Raw genomic sequence first — 14,543 nt, 5'->3', positions numbered from 1 at the left:
CCAGTGATTACCGTCCTCTGATCCTGTGCCCTCGACTACGACTAGCCCGCTCCTTTGGTACCTCTGCCTGTCTATGCCTTGCCCGGTTTTGACCACAGCCCGCCCGACCACGATTAAGCTATACCCTTGTCTGTACTCTAATAAAGCATCGCTATTCTGCGATTGGATCTTACCACTCTGTCCGAGTATTCATTACACTACTCCGCCTGTCTGCCTCCCTTTCTATCGGTCTTGACGTGAGCTATCGCTAGTGAAGTGCAACATTGTATTAACTCAGCAGGTTGGCATACTCAAGCGCGCATGCTCCCTCAATGTTATCAGAACAGAGAAACCATTGCTCATTGCTCACATAGAACACTCCAAACAAAAGACAATGAACAAATTTACAAAACTCCTAAATGACCAAAATGTATTTCTCACAAGTGTAGCAGGTTGTGAACTCTGCAAACAATATTTCCACTCTGAGAATGAGAACGGTAAATGACTGTAATACATGCATTAAGATAAATTAATATAAACAAATGACGGGGATTAACAGTACATTTACTAGGCCCACTGGTTAAATATGTAATGGGGAATTTATCAAAATAAACAATCAAAGGGCAAACAATTCACACAATGAAACAATGAATGTGCAAGAATTGGCAGGAGACAGCAGAGCACATTCTGGATAGAGCCGCCCATATCTTCTCCACACACCCCTCCCCTTCTTCTTGTTTCAACATTTTGAAATTATACTCAAGACACATTATCTTCATACATTTACATGCTTTTCACTGACAGCCGCAACTCAATAATCAGCTAGGCTTATTGCCATGCACGTTGCCCAAATTGCTGGCTTCCCAAATAGGCATAGGCCTATGCACAGCAATTTTTTAAAAGAAGCTAATCATCCTCTGTGGCTAAGTCAAGCTCTCTGGTAAAGTATTTTTAATTATTTTATTTAGGAGTAATAATATAATTTTGGCAAAACATAAATGTACTTTAGGGGAAGCCAGCACCGAACAGTGCACCCGCCAACTTTCCTTTCTAATTCGCAAGTGACTGAAACCAGAGATCTGTATATAATGACAAGATGGTCATGTCTCCGCCCTAACAATGCGAGTCGTTGTCCCAAAGGTGGGAATGTAGGTGACAAGCTCAGGTCTGCATATTATGCAGTTGACTCAAGTTTGCCAGAAAGCACATGGATGATCATCAAGACTCTTGGAAGAATGTTCTATGGACAGATTAGTCAAAAGTATAACTTTTTGGATGACATGGGTCCCATTATGCCTGGCGAAAACCAAACACTGCATTCCACAGTAAGAACCTCATACCAACGGTCAAGCATCGTGGTGGTAGTGTGATGGTTTGGGGATGCTTTGCTGCCTCAGCACCTGGACGACTGTCTTAACAGAAGGAACCATGAATTCTGCTCTGTATCAGAGAATTCTACAGGAGAATTTTAGGCCATCCGTCTGTGAGCTGAAGCTGAAGCGCAGCTGGGTCATGCAGCAAGACAATGATCCAAAACACACAATGAGGTCTACATGAAAATGGCTAAAAAGCAACACATTTGAAGTTTTGGAATGGCGTAGTCAAAGGCCAGACCTAATCCCAATTGAGATGTTGTGGCAGAACTTGAATCGAGCAGTTCATGCTTGAAAACCCACAAATGTCGCTGAGTTAAAGCAGTTCTGCATGGAAGAGTTGGCCAAAATTCCTCCACAGCGACGTGAGAGACTGATCAACAACTTCAGGAAGTGTTTGGTTGGAGTCATTGCAACTAAAGGTGACACAACCAGTTATTGAGTGTAAGGGGGCAATTACCTTTTCACACGGGGCATTGGGTGTTGCATAACTTTGTTTATGAAATAAATTAAATAAGTATTAATTGTTGTGTTTTATGTTCACTCAGGTTCCCTTGATCAAATATTAGGTTTTAGTTGAAGATCTGATAACATTCACTATCAAAAATAAGGGGGCAAATACTTTTTCACAGCACTGTAAGTTGCTCTTATACATATGCATAATAACAGTCCCTATTCTACTTTTGTAATTACAAATCCGCTCTCAACTCCATTGTTTTGCAATTAAAATGCAATTACTAAAGTACTGTAACAACATGTTAATACAGTGTTGTTACTAGGGTAAATACATTGTTACTTACTACACAGTAAAGGGTTACCTATAAGAATTTTGGAAACACTGAGGGGAAACAAGAACATGAATAGGTGGATACACATAAATAAAAAAACCATCAAGCAAAGGCTGCAGGCACATAGCTTTGATCAGCATGGCTATAGAGATTGTTACAGACAGTTACACATCCTCAGTGAGTACACTGCCAGCATTCACTGTTTCCTGTATCCCATACTGTTGAAACTGAGACAATGGGATCAAAATACATGAAAATGAAGGTGCCAGAGAGATTATCTCTGAACAAGAGTAATGAGTTGAGCCAACATGGCGTTAGCCAGCCATCCGTTAGCTCTACATTATTTAACTTACAGTTTGTTAAGAGAATTCACAATGGAGCTTGAATTAAAGATGAATGTTGAAAAACAGTTTACTTAGCGACTGTTATGTAAAGCGATAAAAAAGTGAGTGAGAGAACACTCAGATCTATTATGCATTTATTGAACTTCACCCCAAGGCGCTAGCATGTCTAGTGTTCTATGACTGACAGGTCGGGCTGGGTCGAGTCCTTCATGCACATATAGTAAAAATGAATTGACTTCCTGGAAGTAGTTAAGCACATGTTGACAGAATGGAAGTTCTGACACATAGAAAAGCGCTGGGTGAGATAGTGACAGAACACTCTGACACTATGATAAGAGTCTCTCTCTCCCCCTCTCTCTCTCTCTCATAAATTAGCTTCCTGTGCACATTGATCCCTCTCCCCCTCATCCCCTCTGATGGAGAGTAAGTGAGAGGCTCATTGTAGTGGACACACGCGCACTGACCCACTCTGGGAGTTAATTAGTTTTTATTGACTAGATAGAACACCTGCGTTTCCAGCTGTAACTTATCATGGTTAGCACAGGCTTCAAGGGAGCTGAGGCTCCATGCTCATAGCCACTCAACAACAGATGGGAACAGGGGGACTTTACATCACTGTCCAGCCCTAGTGTCCCCAACAAACACTCTCTCTGACCTTTGCTGAGCCTTGACTCCTTGTTCTCTTCTCATCTCTATGACCTGACCTCTGAACCTCCCTTATAACTGTTCATCTCAGCCAAATGTATAGCATTCATATTACAAAGATGGGAAATGTACGATACCTGACTATCTAAGCCTATACCTCAGAGTTATGGTACACAAGGTACCTGCTGGCTCCCCTACCTCCGCGGAAGCACAGTTCCCGCTCAGCCCAGTCAAAACTGTTCGCTGCTCTGGCACCCCAATGGTGGAACAAGCTCCCTCACGACGCCAGGACAGCGGAGTCACTCACCACCTTCCGGAGACATTTGAAACCCCACCTCTTTAAGGAATACCTGGGATAGGATAAAGTAATCCTTCTACCCCCCCTTACCCCACCCAAAAAATAAAAAAAAATAAACATTGTTAAGTGGTTATCCCACTGGCTATAAGGTGAATGCACCAATTTGTAAGTCGCTCTGGATAAGAGCGTCTGCTAAATGACGTAAATGTAAATGTAATGTAAATGTCAGAGCAGATGAGTGAGTTGTGCATACTCAGTAGTTGGTGTATTTCCATACAGGGTTTACCAGTGTTTTAGCCAAAAGGCTCAGACTTTTCTGTTTCCATCTACGCGGGCCGGCATTCGTGTCTCACTGGGCCATGGCTCCGGCGGACCTTCTCTCACATGGGGCCAAAGCCAGGCCACTGGTACTTTTAGCTAGCATTTACATAACAATGACTAACTGTGAACTTTAGAGATCTTCTCACAAAGCAACTGTTTATGCAGAGGTTGTGAATTCTGTCCTTCACAAGTCATCACTGTCAGTCCTAGCAATGGAAACACAATTTCCCTTGTTTTACATAAGGGTGTATACACTAATGTAACACTGGTGTTACAGTCGCAAAGGAGCTAGGTGTGATCTACTGAAGTTGACAGCTATATTAATATTTTTTTCATCTTCACATCTTTGAAGCAAGAGAGCAAATCAGGGTTTTGATTTTCTTTTTTCTTTGATTCTCTTTTCATTTCTCTCAAAGAGAACTGAGAGTTTCCAATCAATATGCCTCTCTCTGAGTTTCTACTATAAGCCCCACAGCAGGCAAACACGTCACACCAAAAGGACACAACGATCCTCTCACTGCAGGGCAGTGTTACCTCCGCTCTTACTCATTTCACCCATTGACAACAGACAAGATGAATGAGTTAGTGTGGGAAGTATAATCACAGTATAAAACACTCACAGTAGCGGTGCGTGGGTAAAATCACTGCCGAAGCCAGAAAAAAAGCCATATTACAACCTGTGTTGTGATAATTGCGTTGTTTGCTCTATAACCTGTTAGCTCATATGCCTTGCGACTGTGATATATAGGCCTAAAGGCTGAGACAATAAGAAGACACAGTGGCAGAATAAATCCAACCACACCTTTATTTCATCACAAAACCAGAGAGCAACCTCTGTCCGGTGAAGTCCACAAAGCATATTGCATGTAACAAACAGTTACATGACCTACAGCATGGTCAAGCAAGTTAATGTTTACGACATTTTCGGACCACTAAACAACTATTGATTTAGAACCACAGAGAGTTACCGCAAGTCGCAAAGAAAACAGGAGCCGCCTCCACTATTCCAGCACCATTTCAACATCAACATTATCAAATCACCTATGCTTAGTCTAATACAGTGACAACTAAAAGAAACATTTTACATTTACATTTTAGTCATTTAGCAGACGCTCTTATCCAGAGCGACTTACAGTTAGTGAATACATATATATTTTTACTTTTTTTTATACTGGCCCCCCCCTGGGAAACGAACCCACAACCCTGGCGTTGCAAACGCCATACTCTATCAACTGAGCTACATCCCTGCCGGCCATTCACTCCCCTACCCTGGACGACGCTGGGCCAATTGTGCGCCGCCCATGAGTCTCCCGGTCGCGGCCGGCTGCGACAGAGCCTGGATTCGAACCAGGATCTCTAGTGGCACAGTTAGCACTGCGATGCAGTGCCTTAGACCACTGCGCCACTCAGGAGTACAAAAACCAAAAACTATTTAGTCCAATCAATGTAAGCTAAATATGATGTGGCTGTCCATGGTTCTGATTTCTGTGTATGTGTGTGTGTGCATGTTCATGCAAGTAGAAAAAACATGTTGACTCACCCTACAGTACTTCTAGAGAAACGCCAATGCCATCCTCCTCTTTTTCATGTTGACAGAACGGTCTATCACTCTGTCATAATGTTTTTATTTTTTGTTGTACTAGGTTACCTGGCTAAAATGCTTCTTCGCTAGCCTATCTTCCTTTCATGGGCAACGTTAGCTAGTTAACAACGAGATGCAACAATTCAAGTTGTTTCTGTCAATGATGTATGCTCTCAATGTGATTTGATAGGAGTGACGCCAAATCCAAACTGGCTTCCCTTGACACTTTTTTTTGAGTGCGCCAGGACCATTCACAGTTGACGTCACTCAGTTTAGCGCAACGCTGATTGGCTATTATTTTATGTTTTTTTTTATCAAGGGAGGCCAAATGCTCGCTGGCTTCCCTTGCATTCAATGCTACGGGCGGCAACAATGACATACTCTTTTGGACCAGACAGCATCAGATAGATGGCCTACACAGAGACAGAGGGGCGCTGTTTCGCCTGCTTGGATGCTTTCTTCGGTGAGATACATTCAGCCTCTTGAGAATAGAAGGAAAATTATGAAACACGTTTTTCTTTTTTCTTAGTCAATTTTTTGGGGAAGCCTGGCTTCCCTTGGCATCCATGAATACACGCCACTGAACACTCATGTTCTGTTCAAACAACCAACGTTTACCACTGGCAATTCTTACTTACAGTACTTCTTATGACTTAGTTAGAGTTCATGAAGTGCAAGTTAGTGTACATGCATAGTAAAGATGATAATAATAGGCTTGCTTTGCTGATGATGATTATCACTATTACTATGACTCACGATCTGTTGCAAATATTTTACATATTCCATACATCACTGAGGGCGATTTATCATATTCCTGGAATTCCCGTGGGAGCTATTTCTCAAGGTGGCATTGCAGGATACAGTCACCGGGGACAACGTGTCTTCCATTGATCCTAGACCCCCCCCCATCCCAAGTGGGCAACCATAGAATCTGCTACCTACACAGAACAAAGCACCAAGGACATAAGCTGCACTGACCTTGGGCCAATGGGAGCCAATGGAGTTCTCTTCTTCCTCAATAGCCCTTTAGGAACACAACCACACACGACTCATTAGTACTAGAGGACACAAGTTCCTGTAACTCCTCAGAACAGAAGTATGTTGGTCTACCCAGAAATATTCATTCTCAGCCTTGGCTGAGGGTGAAGAGTCGAGGGGTGTCACGCTCAGCTGCTGTTTCATTTCACAGCATTTGTTTAAGGACTCCACACCACGCTAAGTTCCTGCTGGAGAGATGAGATGGGGAGTAGGGTAATTATTGGGGCATGGCTGATGTGAAGATGTGTGTGGAGAGCTTAGAGTGGCTGTGTCTTATGAATCATATGCACAATTCAGGTAGAGAAATTAAATTCCTCTCCATGCCTCCCTGTATGCTCCTTAATGACTGTAAACTTCAGCAACCAAACCAGAAGCTTAATTTGCAAACAAAGGATTCAGGAGAGGCGCTTTATATTGCCTCACTTAATTGTGAAATTGTGAAAATGAGAAGGACATGGTTGGTGTGAGAATGGGTGTGAACCATGAATTATCATGGGGAAATAAAGATCAGTAATGAACAGCCATGAACAGAGAGAGGAAAGGATCAAGTGGATGCAATTCTCCTAGAGAGCCTGAACCTGGTTTAATTAGGAATTCATGTCTGCTCCATATGCCTGTGTACTGCAGTGAAATACCTTTAGACCACTTTCAAACCACATAGGCATAACTTCTGGGGGGGAGAGAGAGAGAAGAGAGGAGAAAGAGAAGAGAGCAGCATCTTAGTATGAGATGCTGCTTCCAAAGGTTGTGGTGTGTGTGCATCAATTAAATATGATTTTAATTTTTTACACATAAGTTTGACCCGAAAATAACAGTTTGGGCTGAGGGATTGCTCTGATCAGCACTGACCGAAAGGAGGACTATCTAATCCTTGTGCATCCAGAGGCTCACGTGTTTAGATGAGATATTGGGCTACTCTCAGAAGGGTCTATCAGGGTAAAGCAGATGAGATTCATTCATGATTTATTTCCATCAGAATGTTTTCCCTATTAAATTCCCCAATGAATTGTAGGCTATTACATCAGCACCCTCCTTAGTGAGGAATAAGAAGAGGGAATCAAGGTGACCGTTTCAGTTGTCCTGAGAAAGCATACAACCATTACAGAATACAGATAAGCCAATATAATGCATAGGCTATTATGAGAACTAGACAGCGCACTTTGTTCATCTAGAATGTTTTATTCATTCTGACAACACACTGACGCTTCGACTACGCGTGGCGATCTAGTGTGGTAGGCTAGGCTATCCGGTACCCAATAACAAAGTGCATGTGAATTCAAATCTATATACCCATACAGTACACTATAGGGTAACTAGCCTCCAGGGGTAACTGCCCCCCCCCCAATAGTTTGTTTGCCTAAACATGACCATCATCCACATTTTCACCAAACTTTGCTTTTTTTTGTCAGCAATTGGACATTGTTCTTAGGGGGGCTAATTACCCACGTTACCCTAATAATATGGTCAAGAGTGTAAAAAAACAAAACAGTCAATTGTTTACTTGAAACTAAAGTATGTTGCCTCATCTCATTGCATTCATTTAATTTAAATCCGTAATCTAGTTTCCCCACGTCAACAAATTCATTTTCCATTCAAACATTTAATATATTCTAACTCACTCATTTCGTCCCTAGGCACCGATAAAATGTGGAATTGGAACCTTTTCCGTGTCCACTTTTGCGCGACTCGTTCTCCCATAATTACGAGATGCATTTAATAAATGCCACTTGAGAACCCCCAACATAGTACGAACAAATTAAACAAAGTGTTATTTCTATAGAAAAATATACATTCCTAAAAGTAAACACTTACTCAAATGGAGAGCAACAGGCAAGAAAAGACACGCGTAATTCACGAGCGATACCATTCTGCTCAGGCCGCTCAACTCAGAAAAACGTGGTTGAAACAGGTAAAAATCCGCGTCCAAATGTTACAATCCGTTTGCTGAGCACAGCTACTTTGCTACCTGCCTCAGCACCGTAATCCTACATAGGTGATACAGTACCTCGCATCATGCTCAAGAGAAGAGCGCCTATTCACTCTTATGTGCATCTAGTACGCGTGAGGGAGGGCGCATGTGTGACCAGGGCAGACTCAATCTCGTCTCTATGTATCGTTAGATGGATACCGGTATATACCACATTTTTTCGTGCGCGTTTACGCAATTGTTTCAAATGCGGGCTATTTATTATCTTGACAACAAAATGTACAAACTTCACCGTGGTAGCAAATAGGCGACATGTGAAATAAAAAACACTGAAATCCATTGAAGTATTTTATTTTTTATTCCAAAATGTTTAGGGTAAAAGAAACGAGGGTAAAATATACAACATAATCCTAGCACAGGGAACAAAACACGATGGAAATTACAAAATTGGTCATGCACAACAGGATAATATTTTTGCAAACTACGAAAAAATATATACACTGTATTGCGTTTATGTGCAAGCTTCCGATCAACATTCATGTATGTGATTCTTGTTGCTTAACCCTGATCAATATGAAACATAAAAGTAAAACTACCTAAGAGCATGGAAACCATCCTGCTTTTACACTTCAGGTCACAACTGCTATTCCAGATGAACATTAGTTTAAGTGACTCGAACACTTAGTGAAAAGGGTCCGTTTCCAGTAATCCAGACATGTAACTTTCAGTACAATAAAGATTGGACAGTCTACCTACCCGACCACAGGCAGATTCGTCCTCTAACTCCCAACCTTGTGGAGAAAAATAAACGACATTCATGTCTGCTTTACACAGCTTTGTGGCTTGCTAAAACAGATGGCTTATAACCTTGAAGATAGTAGTTTGTCTTTTTATGCATGGTTCCTCCAGAGCAGGGATGGGCAACTTTTGAAGGCCCGCGAATCAACCCCCCCCCCCAAAAAGGAACTCAGTTAGGGTCTCAATTTACCGTTGCGAGTTAGAATACGTGACTAAACAAGGTGCAGTTTCGACATTTGGTTGTGCAGCTGCAGTTTTACTCTTATGTCAGTCACTGATAGTCAGTCAATTAGCGCATGTCAGCAACAATTTTTTTTAGATTGTTAAATTAGTTTAAAAGGACAGATATGTAAACTTATCATGTTCGATTTACCAGCCGGGGCCCCCATTTATTTTGTTTGTGTTGCTGAGAAACCATATTAAAAATAGCAAAAATCTTCTCTCCACCCCATTGAAAATTGCTTTAAAACTGCAACATTTTTTTTTTGGGGGGGTACACGCAGACTCGTGAGCAAATGCAGCCCAGCATGAGTTCAGATTTTTTTTAGGCCCCCACCCCCATAAATGTCACCCATCCCTGAAGGCATGCCTAGCATTTTGCCTATCAATCAAATCAGCAGCTTAAAATGATCTGGCAATACAGTGAGTGTACAAAACATTAAGGACACCTGCCCTTTCCATGACAGACTGACCAGGTGAATTCAGGTGAAAGCTATGATCCCTTATTGATGCCACTTGTTAAATCCACTTCAAAATCAGTGTAGCTTAAGGGGAGGAGACAGGTTAAAGGATTTTTAAGCATTTGAGAGATGGATTGTGTATGTTTGCCATTCATAGGGTGAATGGGCAAGACAAAAGATTGGAGTGCCTTTGAACAGGGTATGGTAGTAGGTGCCAGGCACACCGGTTAGTGTCAAGAACTGCAACACTGTTGGGGGTTTTCATGCTCAACAGTTTGTCTATCAACAATGGTCCACCACCCAAAGGCCATCCAACCAACTTGACAACTGTGGGAAGCATTGGAGTAAACATGGGCCAGCATCCCTGTGGAATGCTTTCGACACCTTGTAGAGTCCATGCCCAGATGAATTGAGGCTGATCTGTGTGCAACTTAATATTAGGAAGGTGTTCTTAATGTTTTGTACACTCAGTGTAGTGTTCACTGATGAAACTCAATAATTGAAGTAAAGAAAAACTGGAGTCGGGAATCACCTTTCAACAAGTCATGTTAAATAAATTGGACCGCCAAAGGTGATCATCACACCAACCACTACTATGGTAAAACTAAAACAATCATTCTGGCCTAGTTATATAAGCATGTCTCAGGACTGATGTGCAGTGTACGGAATGGTAAGAAACACCTCCAAGCTTAGCTCACACCGCCCTATGACACCTTATCTGTTTTAGGTTTAAGAAAGGAATCTTAAACAGATGACACCAGGACCGTCATAAATAATAACTGTCCTTGCAATTAGACGGCAAGACATGAATAGCAGAGATTGACATTTTGGTATAAGCTAGACAAGTTTAGAATGGGTTTAAACATTTCCTATCACTCCTTCAGTAAAGTGGAATCACATAACCAAGCATTGAAAACGTATTCTAGCAAGCCTCTATTGTCAAATAATGTTTGTATATCTAATGCACAGATTATCTCTCGCTGTGCCATTTGAGCCCTTGTTTGCAAAAGAAGACATTGATGAGAGGTGCGTAAACGCCCAGTAACCCACTCTTTTACAGTCAGGCAAATAGTTGGTTTACAAATGGCACAACAGCTTCTAAAGGTGGTGGAGGGCAAATTCCCTTGAGTGAAGTACAATAAGGCACTTACTATAAAGGTTTTGTAGCACATGAAGGGTTTGAGATGGAAAACCTACAGTCTTATTCACTTGACTCGGTGCAACTTGAATGGTTACAAACTGACCACAGTGGCAGAGCAGGCATTGTGCAGTTGACGTTCATAATGCAACCCAACATTGGCGTGTCAAAGGTCGGTACCTAGCTAAAACAAATTAAACTTGTTTAGAAGACAAATTATAACTTCAAAATCATTAAGCCAGGCCCCCAGTTTTGTTGTACTTTCCAACTAGACTTTGTAAGCTGCTATAGAAACCATGCTAAACAATATGTGATTGCATTTTCACAAAGGGCTGCCCTCTAGAGACCAGGATAAGTACATCAGGTTTACAAACATTACTTGGGTATCCTAAAGCAAAAGAGCCATATTCAATAACAATAGTCATTTGTTAGAAGCATTTACTATAGATCATAATTACTTCAATAAGTCTTTGAGGAAGTATACTAGTCCTACAAATGTTAAGGATTGTTGGTATATAACAAAAAGGGGCACAAAAGAAAACCCTTTTTCAGGGGCATGAGTGAATTTTATCGAGGTTCCATCAAAAGAGTTGACCTTGACTCTATAAAGCTGTACAAGTAGATAACCATTTCAGTTTCTAAGACTCCACAAGCATACTCCTGTCCTCTTTACATAGTAATATGGTCAGTCTAATATATCGGAAAGAGCTTTAATACAATACTAACAGTGCAGATTCAAAGCCTACTGTAGAAGTTCCTCAAAGCAAAAGACCATACTGAACTAAAGTCAGAACTTTGGATTTAACAGAATGGTTGAACATACAGAAAACACAATAGAACATAAAGGGCCCATCCATCTATATCGACTGTCTACATTTAGGATAGTTTTTTTCTCTCTAATAAACTCTTGCTGCTATGACAGGGAAAATGGACTGAAATAAGCGAATGGCAAGGTTCATAGATCTTATGATGAACAGGGGGTTTCAAACTGAGAAAAATCCTTCAATCTAAAAGTCCAAAAAGGGAAAACCCAGTCGGCTCTTGCCATTTTTTCCACTTAAAAAATTAGGATAACACACAAAATGTTCAATTGCAATGTACAATGCATCAGAGAGAGCTGAGGGTACATGAAGTTCAGAGCCATTATTCACATCTCTTTAACTAAATGCCGCTCCCCTCAGCACCTCAATAAAACTCAATGCACCTTATTCTAACTGTATTGGAGCAGAGCAGGAAGAGAAGGGGCTCCATCAGTGGGCATCAAGTACAGAACTAGTGATTGACCAGGCCCTGAAGCATCATCACCAGGCGCCGGGCTCTCTTGCTGAGAGGACTGTGTGGGTCCTGCTGCAGGAACTGGATCAGCTTCTGTCGGACCTGGGACAGCACAGTACTCATGTGGTCTCTCGTCACCGGATCACCATGGTCCAGGTTCATCACAGCATCCTCCAAGTAACTGATACAGACAGAGAGAAGTTTACCGTGGGCTTTCAGAAGACTCAAATTGTACCATTTAAGCCAATAGTGTTATTGGCTTGCGTGTACCGACAGTCACCCATATTACCTTGCAGCCGAAGGCAAAGATTTGAATGGCTTGAATAAAACAGTAAATGCAGCGTTGTGACCCTGATCACCCAGCAGCACTGTACCCTTAACCCAATCCAGATGTCTTAACCCAAATGAATCACATCAGATTGTTCTAATTTTACGTCTGTAGACCCAATCCAATGCATTTAAAACCTCTAAGCACAGTTAACTCAATGGTAATCTTGGAGTTTAAGAGCCATTAACCTCCCAATGGTCAAAGTGCCCAATTACTCTCCAATTTCAGCAACAAACCCCCCCACCTTGAACAACAGACAGCCCTATCAGGTCTCTTCTCTACTGAACCTGATATGCCCTTAAAAGCCCTTGCACACAATGTCAATTGTGCATGATATTAGATATGAAATATTCAAGAGCAGCACATCTCTTCTGTGATATCTTGCACACCTGGTTTAAAACAGTTGCACTGCAACAGTCCATCAATTATGAGGTCACATAAGATCATTCATACCATGCAGTAAGGCATTGGACTGTGTGCAAATGCTTCAGTAGCCACACCACCCACACAGATTCAGTCCCACAGATGGTGTAGAACTCTCAACAGCTGGCCAGCATCAGGCTGCTAGTTTTTAGGGTGCAATTCAAACTGGATTGAGACTGGTCATTTGAGCTTTTAAAAGAACATTAAAAAGGGACTTGGCACGGCATTGTCTGGACATTATTCCCATATTCATAGGCCCATCCTGTTCCCATAACACACATTTGTTAAGTGGTCCAGACGGGTTTAAAGCATTACAGCTGCAGTTTGATAAATGTGACTAAGGGACCACACACACCGCACCGAATGTTGATCTGCAGTTTGTTCGGCGGGGTATACTAGGGACCACCTGACGTCTGACTGCCGACATTTTCGCGTGATTCTACATGTAGAATCGGTTTGCAAATTATATCCGGCGCTCTGTTCAGAGGTGTTAAGTACTCTAAGCCGGCAAACGCTACTGGTGTGTCCGAGCCTTAAAGTGGCAATATGTAACTTTTTGGGAGACCCGGCCTAATTCACAGACATGTGAGTTATAGATCTATCATTTTACTTGAAAGTAAGTCTAAGAAGCGGTAGATATGTTCTATGTGATCTATTTCTATGCTTCCCGTTCTTAAGTTAAGTTTTTGCGTCTTTCACAGTGCATTTGGAAAGTATTCAGACCCTTTGACTTTTTCCACTTTGTTACGTTACAGCCTCATTCTAAAATTGATTAAATACTGTCTAAATGACAAAGCAAAAACAGGTTTTTAGAAACGTTTACAAATGTAAAAAAAAAAAAAGAGAAATACCTTATTTACAAAAGTATTCAGACCCTTTGCTATGAGACTCAAAATTGCATTTACCACAGGTGCATCCTGTTTGCATTGATCATCCTTGAGATGTTTCTACAACTTGGAGTCCACCTGTGGTAAATGCAATTGATTGGACATGATTTGGAAAGGCACATAACCTGTCTATATAAAAAGGTCCAACAGTTGACAGTGCATGTCAGAGCAAAAACTAAGTCATGAGGTCGAATTGTCCGTAGAGCTCCGAGACAGGATTGTGTCGAGGCACAGATCTGGGGAAGGGCACCAAAACAATTCTGCTGCATTGAAGGTCCCCAAGAATAAAGTGGCCTCCATCATCTTAAATGGAAGAAGTTTGGAACCACCAATACTCTTCCTAGAGCTGGCCCCCTGCCAAACTGAGCAATCGGGGGAGAAGGGCCTTGACCAGGGAGGTGACCAAGAACCCGATGGTCACTGACAGAGCTCGAGAGTTCCTCTGTGGAGATGGGAGAACCTTCCAGAAGGACAACCATTTCTGTAGCACTCCACCAATCAGGCCTTTATGGTAGTGGCCAGAGAGAAGCCACTCCTCAGTAAAAAGCACATGACAGTCTGCTTGGAGTTTGCCAAAAGTCACCTAAAGGACTCGCCGACCATGAGAAACAAGATTCTCTGGTCTAATGAAACCAAGGTTGAACTCTTTGGCCTGAATGCCAAGCGTCACGTCTGGAGGAAACCTGGCACCATCCCTACGGTGAAGCATGGTGGTGGCA

General features: G+C 41.9%; 2 protein-coding genes across 4 annotated transcripts in view; both read right to left on the bottom strand.

The window, feature by feature from the left end:
• LOC121577110 (lisH domain-containing protein ARMC9) overlaps positions 1–6,512 on the bottom strand; it is a 109,269-nt gene extending 102,757 nt beyond the window's left edge. The window contains exon 1 of the mRNA XM_045223375.1: positions 6,441–6,512. Coding sequence (XP_045079310.1) covers positions 6,441–6,512 — 72 coding nt within the window. The remainder of the gene's footprint in view (positions 1–6,440) is intronic.
• A 3,789-nt stretch (positions 6,513–10,301) lies between these two features.
• LOC121576641 (enhancer of mRNA-decapping protein 4) overlaps positions 10,302–14,543 on the bottom strand; it is a 48,258-nt gene continuing 44,016 nt past the window's right edge. For all 3 annotated transcript variants that reach the window (XM_041889949.2, XM_041889950.2, XM_041889951.2), the window contains exon 29: positions 10,302–12,367. In XM_041889949.2, coding sequence (XP_041745883.1) covers positions 12,184–12,367 — 184 coding nt within the window. In that variant the 3' untranslated portion in view covers positions 10,302–12,183. The remainder of the gene's footprint in view (positions 12,368–14,543) is intronic.

This window comes from Coregonus clupeaformis, chromosome 11, assembly GCF_020615455.1.
Source record: "Coregonus clupeaformis isolate EN_2021a chromosome 11, ASM2061545v1, whole genome shotgun sequence".
Taxonomy (NCBI): Eukaryota; Metazoa; Chordata; class Actinopteri; order Salmoniformes; family Salmonidae; genus Coregonus; species Coregonus clupeaformis.
The sequence above is the reverse complement of the archived record's forward strand: the minus strand, read 5'-3'. Positions and strand labels throughout refer to the sequence as shown.